This window comes from Meleagris gallopavo, chromosome 8 (assembly GCF_000146605.3).
Source record: "Meleagris gallopavo isolate NT-WF06-2002-E0010 breed Aviagen turkey brand Nicholas breeding stock chromosome 8, Turkey_5.1, whole genome shotgun sequence".
In the NCBI taxonomy this organism is placed as follows: domain Eukaryota; kingdom Metazoa; phylum Chordata; class Aves; order Galliformes; family Phasianidae; genus Meleagris; species Meleagris gallopavo.
This window is the reverse complement of record NC_015018.2, coordinates 17,642,475-17,666,288: the sequence shown is the minus strand read 5'-3', so window position 1 is coordinate 17,666,288 and position 23,814 is coordinate 17,642,475. Positions and strand designations below refer to the sequence as shown.

Below are 23,814 nucleotides of genomic sequence, written 5' to 3'. Positions count from 1 at the left end.
AATTTTCAGCTAAAAGTTATGTTAAAACCACATGAAATATCCAACAGAGATTAAAACAGAAAATGATCACAAAATTTCAAGTTCATCATTAATTAGCAGTATCTTCATAGAGAAAACAGTGAAGTAAAGCAAGACTGCATCTCAGTAGTGAAGGCAATATGTATTTTACTTGAAATCATAAGAATTAACTGGCAAAGGATATACTTCTGCAAAACAGAGAAAGTTAAAGACTCCCAAGATTTAATCTTAAGCTCAAATAAAGGTGTTTGTGTTACTGTTTAAAGACATTCTGTAAAACAATTAACTTTGTGATCTAAACTGGTATTCACAATACTCCAACTACTAAGCCTCATTAAGGAACTGGAGAGAATCACCTTGTAAAGCTGCTTTGTGCTTCCGCCTCACTTCAGTAACTCAGCTGAGTTCTGGACTGTACCAAATTAGTGATCTCACATTGACCAAACACAATGCATAGCGCCATGGCCACATGAAGGATTAAATCCTGGCACACACAGGTCAACAACAATTTTGTCAGTGTCTTCAATGAAGAACTGAAAGACTTTTGAGGCCAAGGAACATCTTACCCAAAAAGTTTATACCAACTAGGGGACATTGACTAGTTCATGGCAAAAGAATTTAATACATGCTACTAAGCAAAACAAAGCAAACAAAAATTTGGCTCATTGCAGATGGTTACATACTGGGAGTGAGTTCCAGTAAAATCTCACACATGCTTATGTCATTCAACTAGTCTCCCAGCATTTTCTTTTTGGCTACTGCCTAAGACTAGACACTGGGCTCCCTAAGCCCTCAGGTGGATCAGCAGGCCCTCTCTTAAAGCTTCAAGGATTTTCAAGTTCTACAATGCTTTAGCACAGGTCTTGAAGGGAAAAAAAAAAAAAGAATACTGTCTGAATTAAAAGTCAGGTTAACTAGCAACCTGGATTCACAAAGCTAGCACGGTGCAGCTAAGGCAATGACAAGGCTGTGTGATGAAAGCATGGACTCCCTGCATCTCCTTGTCATGCCCCAAAACCTTTACCCAGTCCTCACACCCATGTAGTAATGTATTGATTTTTAAACCATTAATCTGCAAGAAAAGCGGGAAAGATTTCTGATGGCATCTAATCAACTACTAGTGAAACAAGATGCCAAATTCCAATTCAATTTCCACTAATTTTAGTGAGGATCCAGAGTTTTCAGCTCTGTTTGCTTGCAGCAGATCCTTTGTCTGAAGCATTTGTTCATATGACCACCCACGCAGACACCACTGAGCCATTCATGGAATAGCAAGACAGGAGCACCAGATATTTCTGAAAGCTGTTTGCAGGATCATTTCTGCATACAAAAATAAAACACTCCGGTGGACAATCATTTAAGCTGGTTAGGAATTTTTTGTAAACGTCTCCTATAAAACATAAAAAAATAACAACAGCTAAATGTGCTTGGGTACCAAACGAGATTACTAAGTTATTACATATAAATGAGCTCCAAAGCAAAAACCAATGCATGTGAACCAGTAAAACACCACCTAAACAAACAAAAATGTCTCTCGTAAATATGACAACATCCAAAATCAATGGATAGACACTATATCAAATTGAAAAGAAACAAACAAAAAAGGAAAAAGGAAAAATAAGTCTGTTCACCCAAGTGGTATTTTGCTCTTCTTGCTAGAATTTCTCACTAAGCATTAATTTCTAAAGAGCACTGTACACATTAAAGCTATCTGTGCTGTTGTTTTGCTCTAAGTGCTATACCTGTAGTTATTTTTGCAGCAACCTGGAACCAAAATTACGACCCTGCAAATGGTTTTTTGGAAAGGCAATTTAAAAACAGTATTTTAAAAATTAGATCCACCTTAACCTGGAACTAAATCATTGTGGTATCTTTTGACCTTTTCAAACTACATCTTAGGCCAAAGGTAAGGATACGATCTGTACCAGGAAATAAAACACCACCTTTGATCATTTCTCCCATGATGCACCCAACTGACCAAATGTCAACTGAAAACAAAATGCAATGATATTAACAGAAAAGATAGTTATCAAAATAAAGGAAATAAAAATACCTAGACGCACACACACGTGAAGTGACTATAAAAAGCATGTGTAATGGAAGTGAGTGAAGGTGAACGTACGCTAACTACAGGACCAGCAGAGACTATGTCCTACTGCTAGGTGCAGCCTGAGTTAAAATGAAGTCCTTAATTTTTTTTTTCAGTGTTATCACAAGAAAAATTCATGTCCATTTAATAAAAAAAAATTGTACAATATGCATTTTCATGACATAACATCAATAAAAAGGTTAATCACTTCCTAACTAATTCAACCTGCTGCAGCAGCACAAGGATACAGTCCCTTCCTGGAAAGAGGATTTTGTGGCAAACCATTTCGCCCATAATGCACCCCACAGACCATAAATCCACTATGTTTGTAGCACAAAAAGAAGGAAAAGCAAAGCAAACGGTCATTTAAAATTAAAAGAAGCATAACATGACTGCATTCTATAAACTGCAGAGACAGCACAGGAAGAAGAGCAAATCTTTATATTAATCAATGAAACCACTTTTAAGAACACAGTATTTAAGGATTAGCTTTTAACTGTCTCAAATACAAGGCAGAAAACCATCCTTTTGTTTAACACAGTGCGAGAGCAAGAGCTACAGCAGAGAGAGAGATACACATGAATCAAGCAGAATAATGCCCATCTTCAAGTTCTGAGGCTTGCAAAGCTCTTTCAATAGAATACGTCGGATCTCCAAGACAAGTTTATTGAAATTACTTTCACTGTAACTATAGGAATCATTTTAAGAGGAGTAAACGAAAATGACCTTTCAAAATATGGGGTACCTGAATATTTAATACTTTCAGAAGCAAAATTAGTCATTTCATAGGAATTAACATTTGCCATCAAGTATTTCCGTGAGTCAGATTACCATGCATATCTCTCTCCCTTAAACAAGAAGCAAGTACAATCAGTAAAAGATCACTTAGAATTTTAGAGGATCAGTTAATGACAATATTAGTATGCTCCTAAGAGATTTCAAGTTAAAATTCTTTGGTTTAAGAATATTTCTCTAGTTCTGTTGAAATAACATACAAACAAAAAGCTTAATAGTAGTGTTTTTTGTACAAAAGATTATTTTCCACAATATCTTAAAATAAATCATTCATAAGATATACTCATAGATGCACAAGTTCACTTTTTACAGGTATGCCAATTTTTCTAAGTTGCATCAGAGATACTCCATTAATTCCGTATGCAAATATTTTCTTGATGTCATAATCATGCATCTGTATTATGATGAATACTTTTACGTCAAACGTAAGACCAGAATTTCAGTTAAGCAGAGAAGAAGGGGATTTAAATGAGAAAAACTGTATGCCAAAAATCACTTGTGAAAGTTGCGAGGGAGCTAAACAATTTCAAGCAGACAACATTGCTTCTTATTGAAAACACTCCTTCCTTTTTATGTAATAAGTTCCTCTAAAATAATGTTTAAATCATATGGAAAAAGACCACAACTGTACATATTAATAGGTCAAAATTAAGGGCCCGGTTCATTTAAAAATGATTTATGATTAGCACTATTTTCCCTTTATAACACTTTTTGAAAGCTTACAGAAAGTACACATTCTGCTACCTTCACAAACTAAAATATATCCAAATGTGCTGTAAATAATGTGTCCAATGTGATGAAAATACCTCCCATAATTGCATAGAGAAGTCTGGTAAGAGAAATAACACGAGTCAGTGATCTATCTTCATGCATCAGAAGACTCTGGGGACTAAGAAAAACATTAAATACAATTCCTCTGTTTATCCTACAAAACAGAACAAATGTAGAAGTTAACTCTACCATCTGCTTGTTTGGGCCACTCACTCATTTTTTTTAGTTACAGATTTCATATACACATACATAGCACCAAAGATTACTGCTCTTCAGCATGTATCTCAGTCACCAGTACATGTACTGATGTGTCCTCCCTCATCTTGAAGGGGAAGTTCAGCAGGGAACTGAAACAGCATGAAGATGCCAGATGACCCTGCTTTAAATGTTAGTCTCTTTTTAACCGTTAATTGTTGTCAATTTTCAATATTTAATTCTACATTAAATAAGTTAACCTTTACTTTAACTATGGGTTTAGAGAGCTACAACTGCTTTAACTATGGGTTTAGAGGGCTACAACTGGCATCAATGTCAACAGGAGTGGATCCTGGGCAGCCCATGGATCTCACTACAAGTGCATCCTTTCTACTTGCCTTGCTGCCCTCTGCAGCCTTACTGTGCTGTCAGTGGAGCTGCACAGGAAGGAACTCATCAGCAGTGACTGTGAAGAACAACAACAATTTATGTAAATAACCTCCTCATAACAACAGTACATAGGGAAGAAAATACAGGCTGCTTCCTGAACCATTTAGCAAACAAATTCACATTCTACAAAAAGTGTCATTCTCAACTCAATGACCACATATTCAAGTTTTGGGAAGATGCTGTATAGTTTTTCATATGAAAGTAAATTTGGATTTACATTCTGCTGCAAAGCACAACTCACTCTTAACTTAGGGAAGTGGGCTGTCACTAGCAAGGCCACTAGCAACAACAGGGTGCTCTAGAACACAGTCTGTTTAACTACAACAATAAACCTCAGCATCATTTGAATGGAAAGAATGTTTCACACTTTTGTAACTCAAAATTACAAATTTTATGAGAAAAATGTGAACTGGGCAGTCTATGGCAGAAAACCTGAGACCTCCATCACATCAATTCCTTCTGCAAGGCAGCTGAATGACTCTACAGCTTTAGGTTTTTGTGATTATTGCCTCTTAGCTGGCCATTGCAAAGCCTTCAGGGAAAGAAAAAAGAAAGAAAAAAGAAAAAAACTTAAAGCAGTGCTTGCTTTCTACGGAACTTCAGCAGTTAAAAAAGTAACTTACGCTTGCTTCACTTGACCTCTGTCTTGAAAGTTACAGAAAAAATAGCCAACTGTACATCCTATCTGGCAGATTAATGATCCAAATAGAAACATAAATCACAGACTTGAAAAAAGACCTATTCTCATTCCTTTGAGTTGAATTCTTCCATTGTCACACTGATAGGGGTTGTTCTTCCTGGCTTTCATAAACAATCACAAAAAAGAGATCAGTCTCTATGAACATAACAGTTATAGTTTCTGTACGACCTGAACTTGTCCTAATGCTATGCAGTTGCCAGGGAAGTATGCAGACTACATTAAAGAAGTCTGAAAAACACTGCAAGCCCCAGTTGTGTCTGTAACCAGAGAAGCCACACACCTCACCTCACCAGGAGACGGCTAACAAAGCCTCTAGCATTGCAGCACCTTCTGGGGCTTACTAGAGGACTAATAGATAATGTGTTCAGAACACAATCAGCAAATGGTGACCCTTGTGCATGATACCTGCCTGAGGCAGAAGCACCAAGTGAGGTGAACTGACAGCAGTGATAGCAGATCAATGAAATGGCAGCAGAATCAGAGCCATAAATAGACCTTTAGGAAGCACATGTTCCATTGGTTTCCTGAAGGATACTAGGTGTTCATTTAGAAGATTGTGTGATTTTTCCTCAAATGCTAAATGCTTTCCTAAATATTTTAGAGGTTACTGAGAAACAGAGGGCCAAAGGAGTGTAAGGAGGAGGGAAATGTAAGCAAGTAGAGGGACAAAGTAAACGAGTTTCCCTGTAACTCATCATGGACACAGAGAACCTATAATGCTTCTTAATGTGCTGTGCATTTTTCTTCAGCAGCATTGTTTAAGAACTTAGTGCAACAGTTTTAAATTGGGCTTGTTTTAATAAAAACAATGCCATGGCAGGCATGAGCTCGTTTGTTGCCTACTCTTGAATGGCATTATTGAATGTAGGATTTTAAACATTAAATTTGGGACACACTATTATAATTTACGTCCTCATCAGGAATAAAATCAGTCAACAGTATACAAAGGTATGTATCATATCTTAAGAAAACATACTTCCATTTCTTCATGAAGGAAAATAAACCTACCAAGCAGGTCACTTAAATTTTTAAACAAACAAGGCCCTCAATTTTTTCTCCTATTAAATGTAAACATAATTAATGGAATTAGATAAATAAATTGGTGTACCCGGAATCTGCATTTTGGTCACATGCCTAATTTATAAAATCTTTTACATCTTGAAAAAAAACATTAAACATGTAAAATGTGGCGTGCCAAACAAAAAATAAAGCTATGCCAAAGAAAGACTATATTTGCTGACCGTTTTCTTTGTATCCCATCCCTAGGATGACCTCTGGTGCTCTGTAGTAACGAGTCACTACATAAGGCGTCATCATAAAACTAGTTCCTGCAGTTCTGGCCAGTCCAAAGTCAAGAATCTTCAAAGTGCAGTCTGACTTTACTACTATATTACTGGGCTTTAAGTCCTTTAAAAAGAAACATCATATATGACCACTAAGACAAGCACAAAGTACTCGTTGGTTCACATTTTTAAAAGAGTATACTACTAACATTCAACCCCACATATATGACTAGGTCATTTCTATAACTGCAATTTACTTTCCCCCTTGCATTAATTCATATGCATTCAGCAGACCATAGAATTAATTCCCTTCTTGTGCTTGTAGATTCATATAGCAATTAAAGAAGGAAAATACAACTAGTGTTACAAGATATTCTAGCAATGTGTGAAATAAATTGAGGTTAGTATGAAATGTTAGCTCTGAGAAAGGTCTAGAAACTGTTCACTGGAACACCAGTTATTATTACAATGCAGAACGCAAGTAATGTGACAATTGCAATAGTCATTACAATATAAAAATCATTAGAATCGTTCATAAATGCAAAAAGCAAAAGATTTCTTTGCTGGTTGGGGCTGCATTACCTCTTTTGAACCAACGCAGATATTTCTCTGAACAGGAAGGAAATGCTCATGCTCACATAGATCTAATTTCTCATTTAGGATTTGGTTTACATTATACCAAATTTGGTGACCAAACACAAAAGGGCACCAGTGAAAAACTGCCAGATACTTAACTATTAAATTGGAGTGAAAAATTACATACTTTCAGAGGTTCTTAGTTGGAATCTTGGTTAACTTTACTCTCTTCAGTTCAACTTCAAAATTATATTAGCAATAGGGGCTTTGCAATGTCTACACATTCTCAGTCATTATCTCAGGATATCTTACACACATCTGAATGTCACAGAGCAATTATTACGAGCAGAGTAGGTTCAGAATAACTTTGTCATCATAAAATCATTCGTAACACATAAACCATCCATACAAGGTTGGATCCTTTCTAGCTACCTCTACCAAGATTAATGAGACAAAGCAATACGATGTGGCAGAGGACTCTAGTATTTTAGATGTGGGCATTTGATAACTAGCTCTTTCTTTCATTATTTCTTAAAGATGCAAAAGTGGTAATCTGTAAGATTTTCATTTTACTCGTATGTCTTTCAACAAGCCCCTCAGAGGGCTAAGCTGCACAAAAGACAGAGAGGAAGCCAAAAAAGAAAACAGAGGTTTTGGAACAATAGAATTTTAATGGGTAATTAAATGTCTTGCATACTTAGATATTCACACACACTTCTAAATCACACACACAAAGACTGTGAAGACAACTTTGGCTTAAAAGATTCTCAAATGTAATGAATAAATTCAAGTATTAAAAGGCATTTCAGCTATTCAATATGCATATTTCAGATTTTGTAAAATCCTGTTATTATAAGCTTTATTTTTGTACAAATCTATTATCTGGAGGATGTTCACTGAAGAATCCCAGGTGCATGCTGCTAATATCAACTATATTTGTCCTGCCCAAAGCTACAGGACCAACACTGAAAATGTTGAATAGATTCTCCCCTGGCAAGAGTAAAAACACTATGAAAACAAAAAGTAAAATTTAAAGAGTACTGACCATCTTAGATTTCTGAATACTATGTGTTTCTCATGAAGCCTAGGAGCATGTTTTCATGCAGAATGTAGAATTCCTATTGTTCAAAATGATGGAGGTGTGTTGACTTATACCGGATTTCAAATTCATGCAAGACCAATACCTCATGTTTTACATAAATGAGGACTCAAAAGATCCTGTGAGAGTAATTAACTTTGCTAGGCTGTAGAAATACATCCAGAACCTACAGCAGAAGACATATCAAAATAATTCTTTTTTTTTTTTTTTGAATCAGCTACATTTTTTGGAGAAGTTTCTTTCTCTTTCTAAAGAGATTTATGTGAAGGGCTTCCATTAGTAGGCACTTTTGTTAAGTGCTCAAAATTAGGCAGAATACAATGTTACAGAGCCTCCATGCAAGACTAATGAGATAGGTTGTGTCCTTCAGCAAGTTAGTGAGGCGCAACCCAGCAACTCTGATTATTCATCCTCCACAAATTGCAAAATATAAACGAATGTGTACTTGTAGACTTGCTGGAGACTCCATCTCTGCAGAATGTTTTGAACACCACAGTGCTCATCTGTCAACATTTATTAAAGTCAGCACAAAGATACAGTCAAGTCTTTATCAACCTAAATCTTTACCCAATGCCATGATAGCTAAATATATCTTCTGCAACTTACAGGTGAAACATTCCAAAATTCTTTGTGTGTAACATCTGCCTTGTTCCATGCCTCTAGTCTGCTATAAGCAAGCACCACACTTATTTGCATGGCAGACAGCATCCAATGCTACAGGCACACATGGAAAATATTTTAGTTTTAGTCATTTGTCAAGCTTTGAGAAAGTAGCTGAGATGGTATGATCATCTCAACTATGTTAGGCGTTGAACAACAAAGTTAAAAAACATATGAAACTACCAATAGCAAAATTGCTTAAAACTTGTAAGGACATTAAATAAGTGCACTGAATTACTATTCAGAATGTTTCAAGGGCAGCCACTGTAGTGCAGACTGTGTTTAAGGAATAACAAGTTTCAAGAAAGTCACTAGATCTAGATACTTGGGGTAGTGCTGCTGAAAGCTTAGAAGAGAGGCATAAGGAGTTATTAATGAAGCCACACGTTCCAAATGTCCTCTTTGCCTTTTGAGATCTTGTTCAACAAAAAGAATTTCGACACATCACACTTTAAAATTTAGAGGAGCAACACAAAAAGCAATGCAAACATTTTGCTTGCACACACTGAAGCTTCAAGCAGTCAGAGAGCAAGTTGCCAAATGAAAGTCTACCAAGAAGTCATGCAACTGAAATGCCCTTCAAAATCATTCATGCATATATTTACATAGCAATTGTATCTATAGACAATCTCATTGGAATGGGCTATCTCTAAACTCTGTACTACTCCACAGCAGGAAACACTTCAGAACTCCACCCATATTTACAGAGGCAGAAAATGTATCCTCAAAGTTGTCCTTACTCCTATCCAACAGCCCACTTTAGTAGTAGAAAAGAAGCAACAACTGTGTAAATGTTTCCACCTACTACTGATTTCTACAGTCTGTTATTCAGTGCCTACTTTACAGCAGCACAAACTGTCCTTGAAGCAATGTCTGCACTGGCACTTAGCGTCTGCCTACACTGACCCACAGAAAGAGACTCATTGTCTATTTTAGCACATCTATAAGCATGTGCAGGGTAGGAAGGGCAGGGTGCAACAGCTGGGTGGTGCTTCTGCCTATTATCCTCTCCTCAACTCTTTCAAATACAGTCATACCAGGGCAAACTGTACGTGTGAAGGAAGCTTTCACCTTCCCTCCCTGAGCTCTTAACTAGAGACAGCAGATGTGTACTGGAACCAGCTGAGCAAAAGTGTTCTGCCATTTACATTTTCTTTGCTTTTCATACAATACCCTGGTTCTCTTGAATGAGAAACAGCAGACTGAAAGGGAGTGTCATACTGCCAGTTCTAGCTTGCAGGCCACTCCACAATGAGGTGGACTACTAAAGTGGGCAAGCACCGCAGCACAGTAATGCGGTTGTAGCATCCAGAATTACTATTCATGATTTTGCTGTGTACATCATCCTTGAGGGATCCTACACAGTACTGACTGAAAGTACTGTGCATACATAACTTTAATTAATTGTTCCTGCATCATTTCTCTCTACAAAAAATAAAAATAAAAATAAAAAATTACAATGAAGAACATCACACTGTAAAAATACAATTTTACTGTTTCCCAAAATAATAGGAAGCATATTGGAAAAGTTATAACTAGGCAACCTCAAGTAATCATCACACTACACATAAATATATTTGTAAGATGTTGAACTTGAATAGGTGATCTTAAATTCAGAATATCCTAACTGGATTTCACATACAAGCCACTAGAAAAGTAATTGTCATTTTTGCCTGCAGGCAACCTGAAGGAATGCTTTGTGACACACAGGTGTATGAAAGCTCCACTCACAGTTCTTTATCATGATCTTTTGTCTGGAAACTTCAAATACTTATTTTCTACGCTGTTAGTAAAGGAGCTGAAATAAATTGGGCAGTTCTTTCAAAAGATGGAATTTCAGGTTTGGTTACCAAAACAACAAAGGCAGAGGTGGTTTCAGATATTCTTTCCTGCCATGACTACTAAGATTGAACACGATACAGAATTACAGAAGGTAATGCAACTCACTGCTATATTTTTTTTTTTCCGTCCTGTGCAGATTATTTTCAAACCTAGGAAAAACATCCAAGAGGTTCATTCCAGAATTGCAGAGGAACAAAGGAAGCTCGATTTCCTCTCAGCTTTCTCTCCTTGTCTATGGCATAGGCTACAGAACACTATTTGTACACACAATTTCTGACTTTTTTCCTGGCTCGTTTATATAGAATCATAAAATCATTTAGGTTGGAGAAGGACTCTAAGGCAAAACTTGATGCAATGAAAAAGTAAATGGAAATTCACTTACCCTATGTATAATTCCAGCTGAGTGAAGATGTTTGATACCACACAGCATCTGATAAAGGAGATAGGACATTCGTTCATGGTCTAGCTCCATCTGAATTACTTGGCAGAGATTTGCATCCATGAGCTCCATTACTATGTAGCTTATAAAGAGAAAAAAAAAGCAATCAGATAACGCTGCCAATTTACTGTATTCTTTACCTTGTTCATCTTTCCATGTTAATATTTTTGAAGTTAATTCACAGCTTTAGTTTATATCAAACTTACACATCTTGAAATTCTTCTAGGGATTTCTGTGGTGTGAACACATTCAGTAAGCCGATTATCTGTAGGAAAAAAGAGAGGAAGTATAATCGCATCACAGCAATACCAAAGTTGCAAATCAACATTTCAAAACAGATATTCAGCATCCTGATACAATCTTCCTGGTATCCACTGAAGCACCAGATGCTCAGAGTGTCAACCAGTCAACCATGCCTAACATGCTGTAATAGATGCTAATGATTTTGTGAAAAGTATTTTTCCTCCAAAAATCATACAATCTAAGAACATTTTGTGTTGATTAAAAGAGATTTCCAAAGGTTAAAACGTGAAGAAATTAGTCAGTCTTTCCTTGCTCCCTACTTTAAATATAAAGAAAATTCATTAAGATTCTTATTATGTATGATGAAAAATTAAATGAAAAAGTGACGAGAAAAACTACCAAAGAGATGTCACTTTGCCATAGAGGTGAAGCAAGAAATTGATCCAAAGACAAAAAACAGCAATTTTATAGTATTTTCCAGTTGCTAAGAATGGAGGGTATATGCAGCCACAGGTCAAGATATTACTCATCAAGAGTCAAGCAGGGTTGCAAGAGATAATAATCACACAAACTATGCTATTAGGTAAATTTTCCTTAAGAGAATCCACATATAAACCACTTATTTCTCAGAAGTAAGGTTTCTATGATTCTTCCTTGCCTAAAAGCCAGGGAGAATTTTCTCTTGCTGAAGAGAGATTAAGTGAGAAGGTGAGGAAGATGGCATACAGCTGTCATTTAAGGCAGATAATGGCCAATAGTAGCCTTCTGTAGTCTAAATCCAATACGTGTATCACTTTTTCTCTCCCATTGTCTCTAATCAATCTAATCTAATCTGCTCCACAGCTTCTCAAGCATCATACAGTTCCTCACATAGCTGTCACAATATAAGATTCCTAACTCATTCATGCATTACAAAATAAAGAAATAAATAAAAACTATTGTAGTCTTTTTCCTCTTACTTGTTTAGCTCCAGGAACAGAAACAGGAATGCAACTACCACTCAGAGTATTCTCATTTGCCAGATGTCTGTAAAACGTAGCAATGTAACACCGTCTCCCTTCCTGAGTCTGAAGGAGGAGTTTGAAGACTGGACAGGTAATAACACTAGCCTGCAACTGCTCTTCGCAGACCCTTCTGTACTTAACACGGACATACAGCCAGGTTCTGAAAACCGCTATAATCTATAAACGATGTCATCTCTGAAATGGTCTTTGAAATGTTTACAAAGAACAACTACCAAGTCGATCCTTTAATATTTAAAGCAGAATAGTCCACTTACATTTTTGTGATTAACGCACTTCATAAGAACGAGCTCCCTGTAAGCTCTTTTAGCATGGGTCTGATTCTGAAATGGTCGGCTTAGTTTCTTGATTGCAACGTTTCGCTCAAGGATGGCATCATAGGCTGCACTGTAAGTAAAAATAACATGATTTCATATCAGTGTTACAATCAATTAAGCTCAGGCAGTTTCTACTTTTCCAAATATCACGTATCAAGTCTGCATGTAAACAAAGCTACCAGTATTAATCAGCTTCAGGGGGACTAACAGCAAGGTGCTCATGTATGCTATGCAATACAAAATTTTTTAAAGATTTTCCCAGATTTGTAGCCCTAACACACAACAATCACCAGTAAAAACTGCACGACTTCTGTTTCCTAGAATATCTGCCTAAAGGTACTGATCTCTTGCCACTCGCTAGCACTGAAGAACAGACTGCCTAAAAAGATCCAAAATGCTTTAAACATAAAATCCACATCAATTTTACATATAATCTTCTCACTGAAAGGTAGGGATAAGAAGAGAGGAAAAGTAGGTTATACATAGGTCCCACACTCTCATTTATTATGCAGCATGCAGCTGTTTAATATCCTCATGACAATATCCACATCGACATCAAGATAAAAAAAAAAACAAAACCAAAATGCTAGGAAAGCCCTAACATCTTGATGTCTTCAAGGAAGAATAAAATTCTATTTGCAGATAGATGCCAAGACTGTTAATGATTCAGTAATACAAGCTGTTGAAAAGATGAGGATTATTAGTGCAGACAACTCCTGTCCATATTTCCATGACAGGAAGGGAGGGATTTTGTTTTTTGCAAGAAGTAATACAGCAGCTGACTACTGTGCAGACTCAGGAAATATTTGTCAGCTAGTAAAAAAGCCTCAGCAGGGAAAAATACCATTTTATTGTCTCTTACTGAGAATGGTATACGGAACTAATGAAGAACATCTGCCAGTAAATGGTCAGCATTTACCAAATACAATTGGAAATATGTTGTCTATACAGTACGTAGGCCTGAATGATTTTTATTTTTCTTTTAGCATCATAAAACTGTATAGTTACAAAGGAAAAAGAAAGAAGAAATTGGAAGAACATATACTGATAAGTTTTTTTAATTTATTTATATTTCCTCCATCTATCCATAAGATATTACATATCTCGCAAGAGAGAAGCAAAAAGGAGATCAGGAAAAAATGATAAATTTCTAAATCTGCAGTACATACACATAGCCTTGGAGTCTGTTTCAGTGCTGAGCCTTTAGGTCATCTACTTCAAAACTACTTCAGCAGCAGGACTGGCCTGGGAATGGCCTCAAATTGCACCAAGGGTGATTCAGTTGGATGTTAGGAGAAACTTCTCCAAAACAGTGGTTAGAAACTGGAAGGGGCTGCCCAGAGAGGTGGTGGAGTCACCATCCCTGGAGGAGTTCAAGAATGTTTAGGTGTTGTACTGAGGGACATGGATTAGTGAGAAATATTAGTGATAGGGAGATGGCTGGATTGGATGATCTTAGAGGCCTTTTCTAGCCTCAGTGATTCTATATTCTTCCAAATTAAGCTGGGTTAGTGGAAAAGAAAAAAACAAAGAAACAAAAAACAACTCAACTCAAATCACACGAATTACACACTATCTCCTTCACAAATGGACAAAATTCAACCATATGAGTGTTCCAGTTCATTTCAGGGCAATCAGAGTAGCTTAACTGAAAAGGTTTCATTTATCATAAGCATAATTTGCATATTACACTGACAGTCTGCATCACAAGTGCTCACTAACTGGTGTAAGACACTACTATGGAACTAAATGGAATAGGTCTCTAGCAAACTATTTTAAGAAGAAAAAGCTTGTAAAAACATCAAATATTACAGAGGGTTTTTTGGCTTTTGATTTACTTTAAGCAGTGTGGCTTAGGATCAGGATTAGTTCCCTTATCCAGGTTTTTCCCATATTAATTTATGGGACTCAGGACACCTAAATGAATTTACACAGAAGGTTCTGAAGCAGGAAGGGATGTACGTCAAACTAAACAACAAAACCTACTGTTGATGACTAATGATCATCAACACCATTTTTCACATAATGTATAACTGTAAAGGCACTCCCAAAATTCTATTAACAGAACCTAGAAGTGTGTTTACACTTTGAAGAAACTTACCATACTATTCCTTGCGCTCCTGATCCTATTGGTTTTAAGTTTTGATATCGTTTCAATACAGTGAACGTTGAATCTCCAATTTCAACACTGTAGAAATTGTTGTCACGCTTGCTTCTGCTCATGACGGCAACTTAGGTAGATTGCTTCATCCAAATTCTGCTCCCGGCCTGCAAAGAATTAAAGAAAATTAAGATTTTACAACTGTATTTAATATAACAACATGAGAAATTCCCCATAATATACATAATATCTTATATATAATATAAGATGCTTCTCTCAGAAGGCCCATATGCAAACATATGCTGCTTTTCACATCTGCAGGAATAAGACGACGTTTTGTTTTTAGGAATGTCCCTCAGACAGGATTCTAAAATGGAAAAAAATAATACAAAACAAGAATTGAATGATTGGTAGCAAAAGTCTTACTTAGCAGTGAACAGAAAGTCAAAAGGTTGGTTATGTCATCCACAGAGCACAGAGCGTTGCTGAGCCTTTCCACGCACATGCAGCAAATTAAGCAAGGTCTGGACCCGATGCCCTCCAGAAGTCCCTTACAACCTAAATTGTTGTATGACTCATTCAACAAGATACAGGAGTGACAAACCATCAATATATTTTCCAGACATTGAAATAATGAAAATATTCTTGGCTGCAACTGCCAGGAATGCCCATCACTGACATGGAAATACACAGAGTTAATCGAGGACAGAAAATGAAAACTGGCCCTGTCAGAGATCTCTCATCACAGCTCCCAGGAAACAAAATATAAAGCAGGACAATGAAAAACAAGTATAAGATGGAAAGGACTTCTATTCCACAAAAACAAACAAAAAAACCCCATCCTGGTATTAACAAAGGAAAAATCAGTATCTTAAGGTACACATTCATAGGAGAAAAAAGTAAAATGCACAGTGGCTTTTACTGTACTGTACATTGTTTCTTCCTTGTCAGTTTTACTCTTCTAATTTTCTCTTTACATGGGGGTTGGGTGGAGTTGTAACACATGTCTAGCAGTGTAAATTCTTGTTTGACTATAAGAAATATCTTTATTACTTCAAGAGTAATAGTATGCTATCTACCTTTGTTACTAACATATGCAACACTTACCCATATTATCATTCCCGAGCCATTTTATAACTAATAGTAGCATTGCAGCATGTAGCAGCATACTGAAGTTCTAGAATAGCACCATCAGTTTAGGATTTAACAGGCTTTCCCTGCTAACTGGATTCTTTGTTTTTAAATAAAGTGCCATACACTGCATCTGAAGAATACAAATGATTTAAAATGTACCTTACCTTTCCACTGCTATCTGAAAAACTCAGAATACCTCAGAATATTGTAGCTCAATATATGTCTGCATACAGAAACTCTGAGTCACATTTTTAATTTAATGCTCTATCTTTTAAATACCAATACATGTACTCTTTTGTATCTTAAAGTGTGGCAAAGAAAAAAAAAAAAGTTTACTTAGGTTTAAGATATTCCTGTTTATACCATATTATTTGATGGATTACAGACAGGCAGTATAGTTCAAAACACAAGAAAGATGAAGATACCAAACAGTTTATTGCCCAATTAATGTAGCAACAAGCCCGAATAATTCTTAAGGTAGCAAAACATGCTTGGGCACTTGCAACCACAATGACAGGAGCTGGCTTTCCTTCCCACCATGCATGAAGTCTGCTCCCATAAACCTCACATGAGGTTGTGTAGTCTTATATTGGCTGAAGCAGAAAAACTCATATCACCCCAGATCAATAGATAGGACAGTAAAATGCTATCAACAGAACAATGACAGCACTACAGAAGAGAGATTAAATGAGGAAGGAAGAAGAGGTACCCTGAAGTGGAGAAGCAGGAGCATCCCCACTTGCATCTGAATTATCATTCCTTCTTTTGCAACTCCTTGTGCCGTACATAAAAAAAAAAAATAAAATCAGTCTCCGTTGCTTCAGCATGGGGTATAGTTTATCACTTCAGTTAAAATTCACACTCTTCTAGCATAAAACTGACTGATTTAAGAAGAGTCAGCTCTCAAAAAAGCCATTTCTTACAAATTTTTTATGGCAAACTAAGGTGAGATGTAAGTCAGTCAACTGGGAAGCACTGAGGAAGCACTCAGGTCAGCAATGAGAAGTCTCAGAACAGAAGTAATGCTTCCCTTTGCCTCCTTTTCACCTGGCCATTACAGCTTCCTTAGCCTGAATCAATTGGCATCCACTCTGTCTGTGTCCCAGCCTCCAAGTTTCATTGTTTCTACACCACCGAGAATTTAAGCCTCTCAACTTTCTAAGCAAACTTACTTCCACTCAGTGCTTCACTTCCACTCAGCTCAGCCTCCCTTGTGCCCACCGCTCACAGAAAGTATCCACAGAAAGCGCCTGGTAGTGCCCAGCTCTGCAAATACAGCTCCTAGAACAAAGTCAAAAGGTTTCACTTCTTCCCATCTGCTAATTGACTTGTGCCTAGTCTTATGAAGTTTAGCTTCAAAGATCGACAACACCAAAAGTTTTAGTCTTTAAATATTAAAGTAGTTATAAATGCAGAAACTGGCAGACTTTCAAGATTCTTACACAAAGTATCCCCACAGTATCTTTCATTAAGACACGATTAAGCTATATCAGATAATCGTGCCTGCCTGAAATTTGACATTTTGTTCCACTTTCCAGCAATTCTGAAGAATTACTGATGTGAAGAAAGGCAGGATGCAGATTCCGGATTTCTATTATTAATGAGGAAAGTGATAATGCCCTTCTCCCATTAACTGTGAACTTGCCAGAACACAATTGCTGTCAGTGGGGAAAGAAGCCTGCTAACCACTTCAATTTCCCCTCACACATTTGTGCGCTGCCTTGGAAATATCTTGCCTAAGCAAAGGTCAGTATGTGCCAGCCTTTTGGTGGCAGCACTCAATTACTCAAGGTAAGGATATTCCAAAATGGGACCCTACGACATTACAGTGTATTTTGGTACATTAATTTCATAACTCTTTACACTACCATAGGTAGTATTTACACAAGAAAGCACAACAAAAATGCTGGAAATAGAAGTAGTGCTATACCCATATAAGGGAAGTCCCCTCATCCCAAGACTGTGCGTAACTGCTTGAGTCCACTAATAGGGACTAGAATTAATTGGTTTTGCATGAGACTGACAATGGTCAAGAATTTCTGCTCATTGCTTCTTTCACAGTCTGATAAAGATGTAAAAACATGACAGTGTGAAAATACTTGGACCCACTGTACTTGTAAATGTCTTTCAAGACAAGAAGCAACTTAAAAAAAAATTAAAAGACAAACAGCACAAGTCTGTGAAAGTAAATATTATGGCTAACCTTGCAAAGTATGGACATTTATAAAATGTTCCACTGACACTCCATTCTGCTCCTCAACTCCACAAATGAGTAATACTTACAATCACGATTAATCAAATTTCTTCACTCAGCTTTAATTAAAACATATTTAGAACAGCAGTAAAGTAAAATAAAAGAAACCATGGATAGTAATGTTTATGTATAAATACATACACCTTCTGTCACTGACTTCTGTTTAAGGACAGACCACGTACCCTGGTGTTTCTCAACAAGACTGTTCTACATAAACCTGTTGAATTCAAAATATCTGTAAGATAACACACTAATTTTAATCTTTGTGTATAAGACATAAAGCATCCAGTTTATTATTCAAGACACAAGACAACATATGGACAGTGTATGCTAAAATATTTTTCCAGTAATCCTAAACACATCAGATTTGGGGGTGGAAGGGCAGGAGGGAGAGGTAATCCCATGTTCTCACAGCTTTTCCTTAAAATCTCAATGCAGGTGCACTAAAAACCTTAATAATGACCATAAACTTCAATAAAAAAATATAAACAACAGAGACAGATTCAATAGACCTGCCTATGAAGAATGCATAGACTGACTTTTTTAGAAGACTCAGAGAGGTGATGTTCATGCCAGACCCCACTTTCTTGGATACTTTTTAAAACTATGATCTATACCTGATAGTGCTATAAAGGGGTGAGCGATGCAGCAGAGCATCAGCTCTGCTCAGCACACCTCCACGTGCAATGTAAGTTAATGTGTTCAAACCAGAGCTGGCTGAGCTGTAATTTATGGCTTTGTAAAGCTGATGGTACAGCCAAGGGTATCAGGTCTGTGCCATTAGGTCACTAAGGCAGGATTTGGGCAATCTGACATTTTGCTCATAGGAACTCAACTCAAAGAGGCCCTAGGAGTTGTATCCCTGAGTTAACTGCAGAAACTTTATGTATCTGCAATTAGAATTTAATTGGAAATCTGTGTTTTCAACTAGACATCTGAGTGTTTCACTTCAGTGCAGCACTATCATCAAATAATGTTTTCTTGGCTATCGCACCTGCAAGCCTTCACGTCAACGAGATGCCAACTCTGTGCTTCTTCAATCAGAAATCACTTTAAAAACAACGCATGTATAATAGACTTCCATGATGCAGTGACCTGAATGCACGCACTCCAGGCACACAGAGGGAAAGAAATGGAACAGGCTTTATGGAAGAAAGAATCTCTCAGTTTATGTAAGAGCATGAAATATTTTATGACCTCTTGTGCACTCTTCTCTCAGAAAAGACAGTAACAGCTAACAGGAAAGCTTCAAAGGTTGCCTTATAAACTGACAAAAAGCATACATTTCAGATATCTCTCTCCCTTTGAGAAAGAGAAGTGGAACCCAAGAGATAATTTTCCCACAAGGGACATGTATATAGAATGCATACTGCCAACTTAAAGGGTGGAGAAACATATGCTCTGTACAGCTAAGTCTCTAAGACTGCTTGTTAATTGCTGTTTTATACCTTTGCTAGGCAACAAGAAATGAAAATCAAGGATTCATACCATGCTGCATTTGACCATATAGCCTATAGTGCACAATGCCTTATTCTCAGTATCCATTTACATAACAAATTGTTTGTATTCAGTTGGATCCAACTGTGGTAAAGGACTACAGTTGAGAAGACATTTTCATACCCTAATGCTTTGAAATGAAATAAAATACACAAAATGAGAAAAATCATCGGATGGAACAACCACCATTCGTTACAAGGTTTCTACAGCAATCTTTTGTTAAGAGCATGCATAAATGGGCTTAAAAGTAGAAAATTAGGACACTAAACTAGCAAACAGTCTGTGGGGCAAGATATGACTTTAGTACAACACAAGAACCAATGAAAATAGCAATCTCCACACTGAAAATCAGAGGGTTCCAGGAAAAACTGGTTTACATTCAAAGAGGCAGACTACTACACAAGTCCATTGTTTGTAGAGTGACAAAACGAAGAACATGTTGGTTAAAGATGCAGCAATGGAAAAAGGTAGCTACAAAATAAAACAATTACATAAATTAACATCACAATGACGTAGGATACATATCAATGATCATTCAATAATTCTACTTAGAAAATTCCAATTGAAATAAATGTAGCTAACGCCACAGAAACTAGTATTCCATAGGAATCTATAACTAATGTAGAAAAATGTGTAATGGACATCAATAGTACTTCAAGTATACGTTAGATTGCTACTGAAAGCAAAACAATTGTGCAGAATATATAAAGCTCTTGCATTCATGAATTTTATTTATTTGTGAAAATACAGTTCAAACATTGCTGATTTGTATGCATCCTGCGTTTGTGAATGCTTATCTAATTTTCAGCTGTCACATTTAAAGGCTTCCGGACATCTGCTAAATGGCACATTGTAAGTGGTGCCTGGTTTTCAGACAGTTAATAAAACAAACGCTTGAAATGCTCAAATTCTGGAAATGAAGAACAAAATTATTTTGTTTCTTAAAGGTAACTTCAAAGCTTGCTTAGCTACTCACAGGTGTAACCAGGGTTTTAATGCTCTCTTTTTCCACACCACCCTTGGAACTGAAAGCTGTACTCTGCAATACTTCAAGCTCTGTTTAAATGCCAATAGATAAGGAATTTAGAAAAGGGCGTTAAAATCAGCTGGGTAAGCACCATGGTATGGTATTACTAGATTATCACAAATGCTTAAGAAGCCTGAAAAATCTGAATCCTATTCTAAAATGAAATGTTCTCATTGTTGACTATAGGATTTTCTTAAAATTCTGTATAGCTTTCAAATCACGTATTCACAAACCAGATGGTTTTAAGTAGAACAACTTGCACACAATTGCCTAAACTACTCTTAAAGTCGACTTACATCTGATGAGGTCCCTAGATTGTGCATAATTGATACAGAAGTGCCTCACACTTAACCTTATGTACATCTGCAATATAGGAGTGCTGTGCTTAGCTTCTGCCACTCTGGCATGGTGGCTGACATGGGAGTGTACATCAAGCAGAGATTTGGAATTGATTTTCTCCATGCAGAAAAAACAGCACCCAGTGACATTCATCAACACTTGCTGAACATTTATGGAGACCAAACAGTGGATGTGAGCATAGCAAGGTTGTAGTGATGCATTTCAACAGTGGCAACAGTGGGTTACCTTCATTGGTGCAGATGTTTATGAGCACAGCATGCAGGCTCTTGTCTGTTGTTGGTAAAACTGCATAGCTAATGGTGGTGACCATGTTGAAAAATAGTGTTTTGTAGCTGAGAATCTGCTTTATCAAATAATGTTACTGTGCTCTTTTTATGCTGTTGTTTCTATAGAAATAAAAAGGAGGCATTATTTTCAGAGCAACCTACTGCACAGTTTGTATTTATGAAGGTTGTGAACACAACAAGAGGCTCTAAGCAAAGGAGGAAGCATGTCTTCCATTTGCAAAGATCAACTAATTACATTGCTCGGAAAAGAGTATTTGCATAAAACTGCTTTGGTAAGCTACTTGTAAGATATCTAAAATTCTTCCAAGTTCTTAACCTGGCTAGAAGTTTATACTTATTTCTACCAGTTGTCAATAGAAATTCTCCTAAGAAAATCTAAAATTCTGCTGAATTCATTGACAACAAGAGGGTCTCAAGGATTTGTCATCAGTTCTTGAACGAGCCCCTCACAAAACAAGATTGATAATTGGATTTTAATCTCCAGAACAGATGTCTCTCCCCAGATCCTAGTTCTGTTTGGAGCAGACAAGTAATCCAATCACCTCAGCATATGGGGAGCTTTCTTACAACCACTGTAATATACAAGACCCCAATAATCTCCAGGTGCTTTGTGTCCCATATTAGTAGTGACTGATATAAACATCTCTCCAGTTTCTGGGTTGCTTCTGCTCTACAGTCCCACACTTCTCTCCACAGGCACAGAAGTATGTGATAACCATTTCTTATCTCCTTTTTCTCTTCATAAATACTTGCCTCCAGATTTAGGATCAAACCACCCTGTCTGCAGCTTCCAGCAGAGGATTCCCTGCACTTCCTCACCACTGACGCAATTCCTTCCATCCTCACAAACTCCTGACCTTGCACTTCACCCTAACACAAAGAAGTAACTGCATCTCAAAAGCACTAAATGATAGCAAACAGACATTTTCATTTCTCATCATAATTAAACTGATCTGTTCCTGCTTCTAGCAGCTTCCACCAGTGAGCAGCCAGCACAAAAGCGGCAGCACAGAGCGTGGGCGAGTGGCCTGACTGAACCCAACCACCAGCACTTGGGAACCTCCTCCTTGCTGCAGAGGGAGGGAATGGAGAGGAGAGCTCCTGCCAGCCCTCAGACAGGGCTTTCTACAGGGAAAAGGAACAAGCTTATTTCCCAAGCAGAGCTCTCCAGTATCAGCTGCTGGAAATGCAGCCCCTTGAGTTTTGCCTCCTCACACTGTTCCCATGCAAAGAAAGAGCAAGGAGGACGCGTGGTGTGGTGCCACTGGAGCCAGGCAGGGTTAGTCACACAGGCAGGGACCTGCAGCTGGCATGCTGCCTAGCACTGCTCCAGTTAGGTATATCTGATCCACACCACAGTGCTTAAGACAGAAGTGAATGTTTCCACAAAGTTGGAATTTTGGGAACCTCACCTCTAACATTTCACAAACAAATTTCATACTAAAAGAAGGGATACATGATGAGCACTATTCAAGCACTATTACACTGCTTATGAGGGTACATAGTGATAGGACAAGGGGGAATGGTTTTAAACTGAGACAGGGGAGTTTTAGGTTAAATATTAGGAGGAAGTTTTTCACAAAGAGGGTGGTGGCACACTGGAACAGGTTGCTCAAGGGGGTTGTGGATGCCCCATCCCTGGAGGTATTCAAGGCCAGGCTGGATGTGGCCCTGGGCAGCCTGGTCTGGTGGTTGGCGACCCTGCACAGAGTAGGGGGTTGAAACTAGATGATCATTGTGATCCTTTTCAACCAGGCCATTCTATGATTCTATGATTCTACAATTCTATTTTCAACTTCAACTTTTACACGCCACTAACTGAATTCCCTGCCCTAACTTACATTCAAACACAGGCAGCCAGAAACAACAACCAGCTCAGCCCCACGGGGCGCTCACTGGTGCCAAAGAGTTAACAGCTGACCCTGAAACTGGAGAAACCTGAAGCTGGAGAAAGTGAGCAGCACCAAGAGACTTTAGGACCGGGCAACTGTAAGCTTTTCTATTTCCACAGTTGGAGTAGCTCCAAACTTCCTGAAATACTGTCAGATGTAACTACTATAGCAGAGGTTCTTGAATAGTAACAAAAGACCTGTGATTGGCAGGAATAAAATAACAGTAACTAAGGGAGTTAGTTACAGATACTAGCACTTGCCTAGGAATACATCAGTGCAGGATCACACTCGAACACTAGGAAGCTGCAGAAACAACTGCTGTTGTTAAACACAGCTCCACTCCCCAGTGCTGCTGGCCAGCTGGCACAGAGAGCCCGCCCAGCTCCCGCAGGGACTTCACACACAGCTCCCTGCGGAGCACAGACCAGGCCAACACAACCACTTAGCATTTTTCTCAGAAGCTCAAAGTGTACATTTATGCAAACCAACTGGCAACATTCTCTGAAGTGGTTTGAAAAACTGCTCTACCTGGGTAGGGTCAGCAGCACGAGCTTCAAACACGGAACCTGCAACTACAACATTTGGATATCCTCTACATAAAAATCAATAGTAAACTGCTATGCACACTTCTAAAGAGGATTCTCATGTTGTGAAATACCTCTTACAAAACACCCAAAACAAGACAATCAATATAATTTGTGTTGCTTCTAAAACATTCAATTTAAAATCCAATCAAAATCAGTAAAGAACTGTGTCAGATACA

The 23,814-nt window shown here is 37.6% G+C and overlaps 1 protein-coding gene across 4 annotated transcripts in view; it reads right to left on the bottom strand.

Annotated features, from left to right (window-relative positions):
• The window catches only part of MAPK8 (mitogen-activated protein kinase 8), a 29,268-nt gene extending 12,260 nt beyond the window's left edge, over positions 1-17,008 (bottom strand). Inside the window, exons 1-7 of one of the 4 annotated variants that reach the window (XM_003208006.3) lie at positions 16,907-17,005; positions 14,601-14,767; positions 12,440-12,569; positions 11,124-11,182; positions 10,861-10,999; positions 6,260-6,425; positions 2,356-2,427 (exon numbers count right to left, since the gene is read on the bottom strand). In XM_003208006.3, coding sequence (XP_003208054.1) covers positions 2,356-2,427; positions 6,260-6,425; positions 10,861-10,999; positions 11,124-11,182; positions 12,440-12,569; positions 14,601-14,722 — 688 coding nt within the window. In that variant the 5' untranslated portion in view covers positions 14,723-14,767; positions 16,907-17,005. Of the gene's footprint in view, positions 1-895; positions 1,409-1,934; positions 2,007-2,355; positions 2,428-6,259; positions 6,426-10,860; positions 11,000-11,123; positions 11,183-12,439; positions 12,570-14,600; positions 14,768-16,906 lie in introns of those variants that run through there. The other 3 variants (XM_003208007.4, XM_010714474.3, XM_019617631.1) reach the window with 3 other exon arrangements.
• Between the last annotated feature and the right edge of the window lie 6,806 nt (positions 17,009-23,814).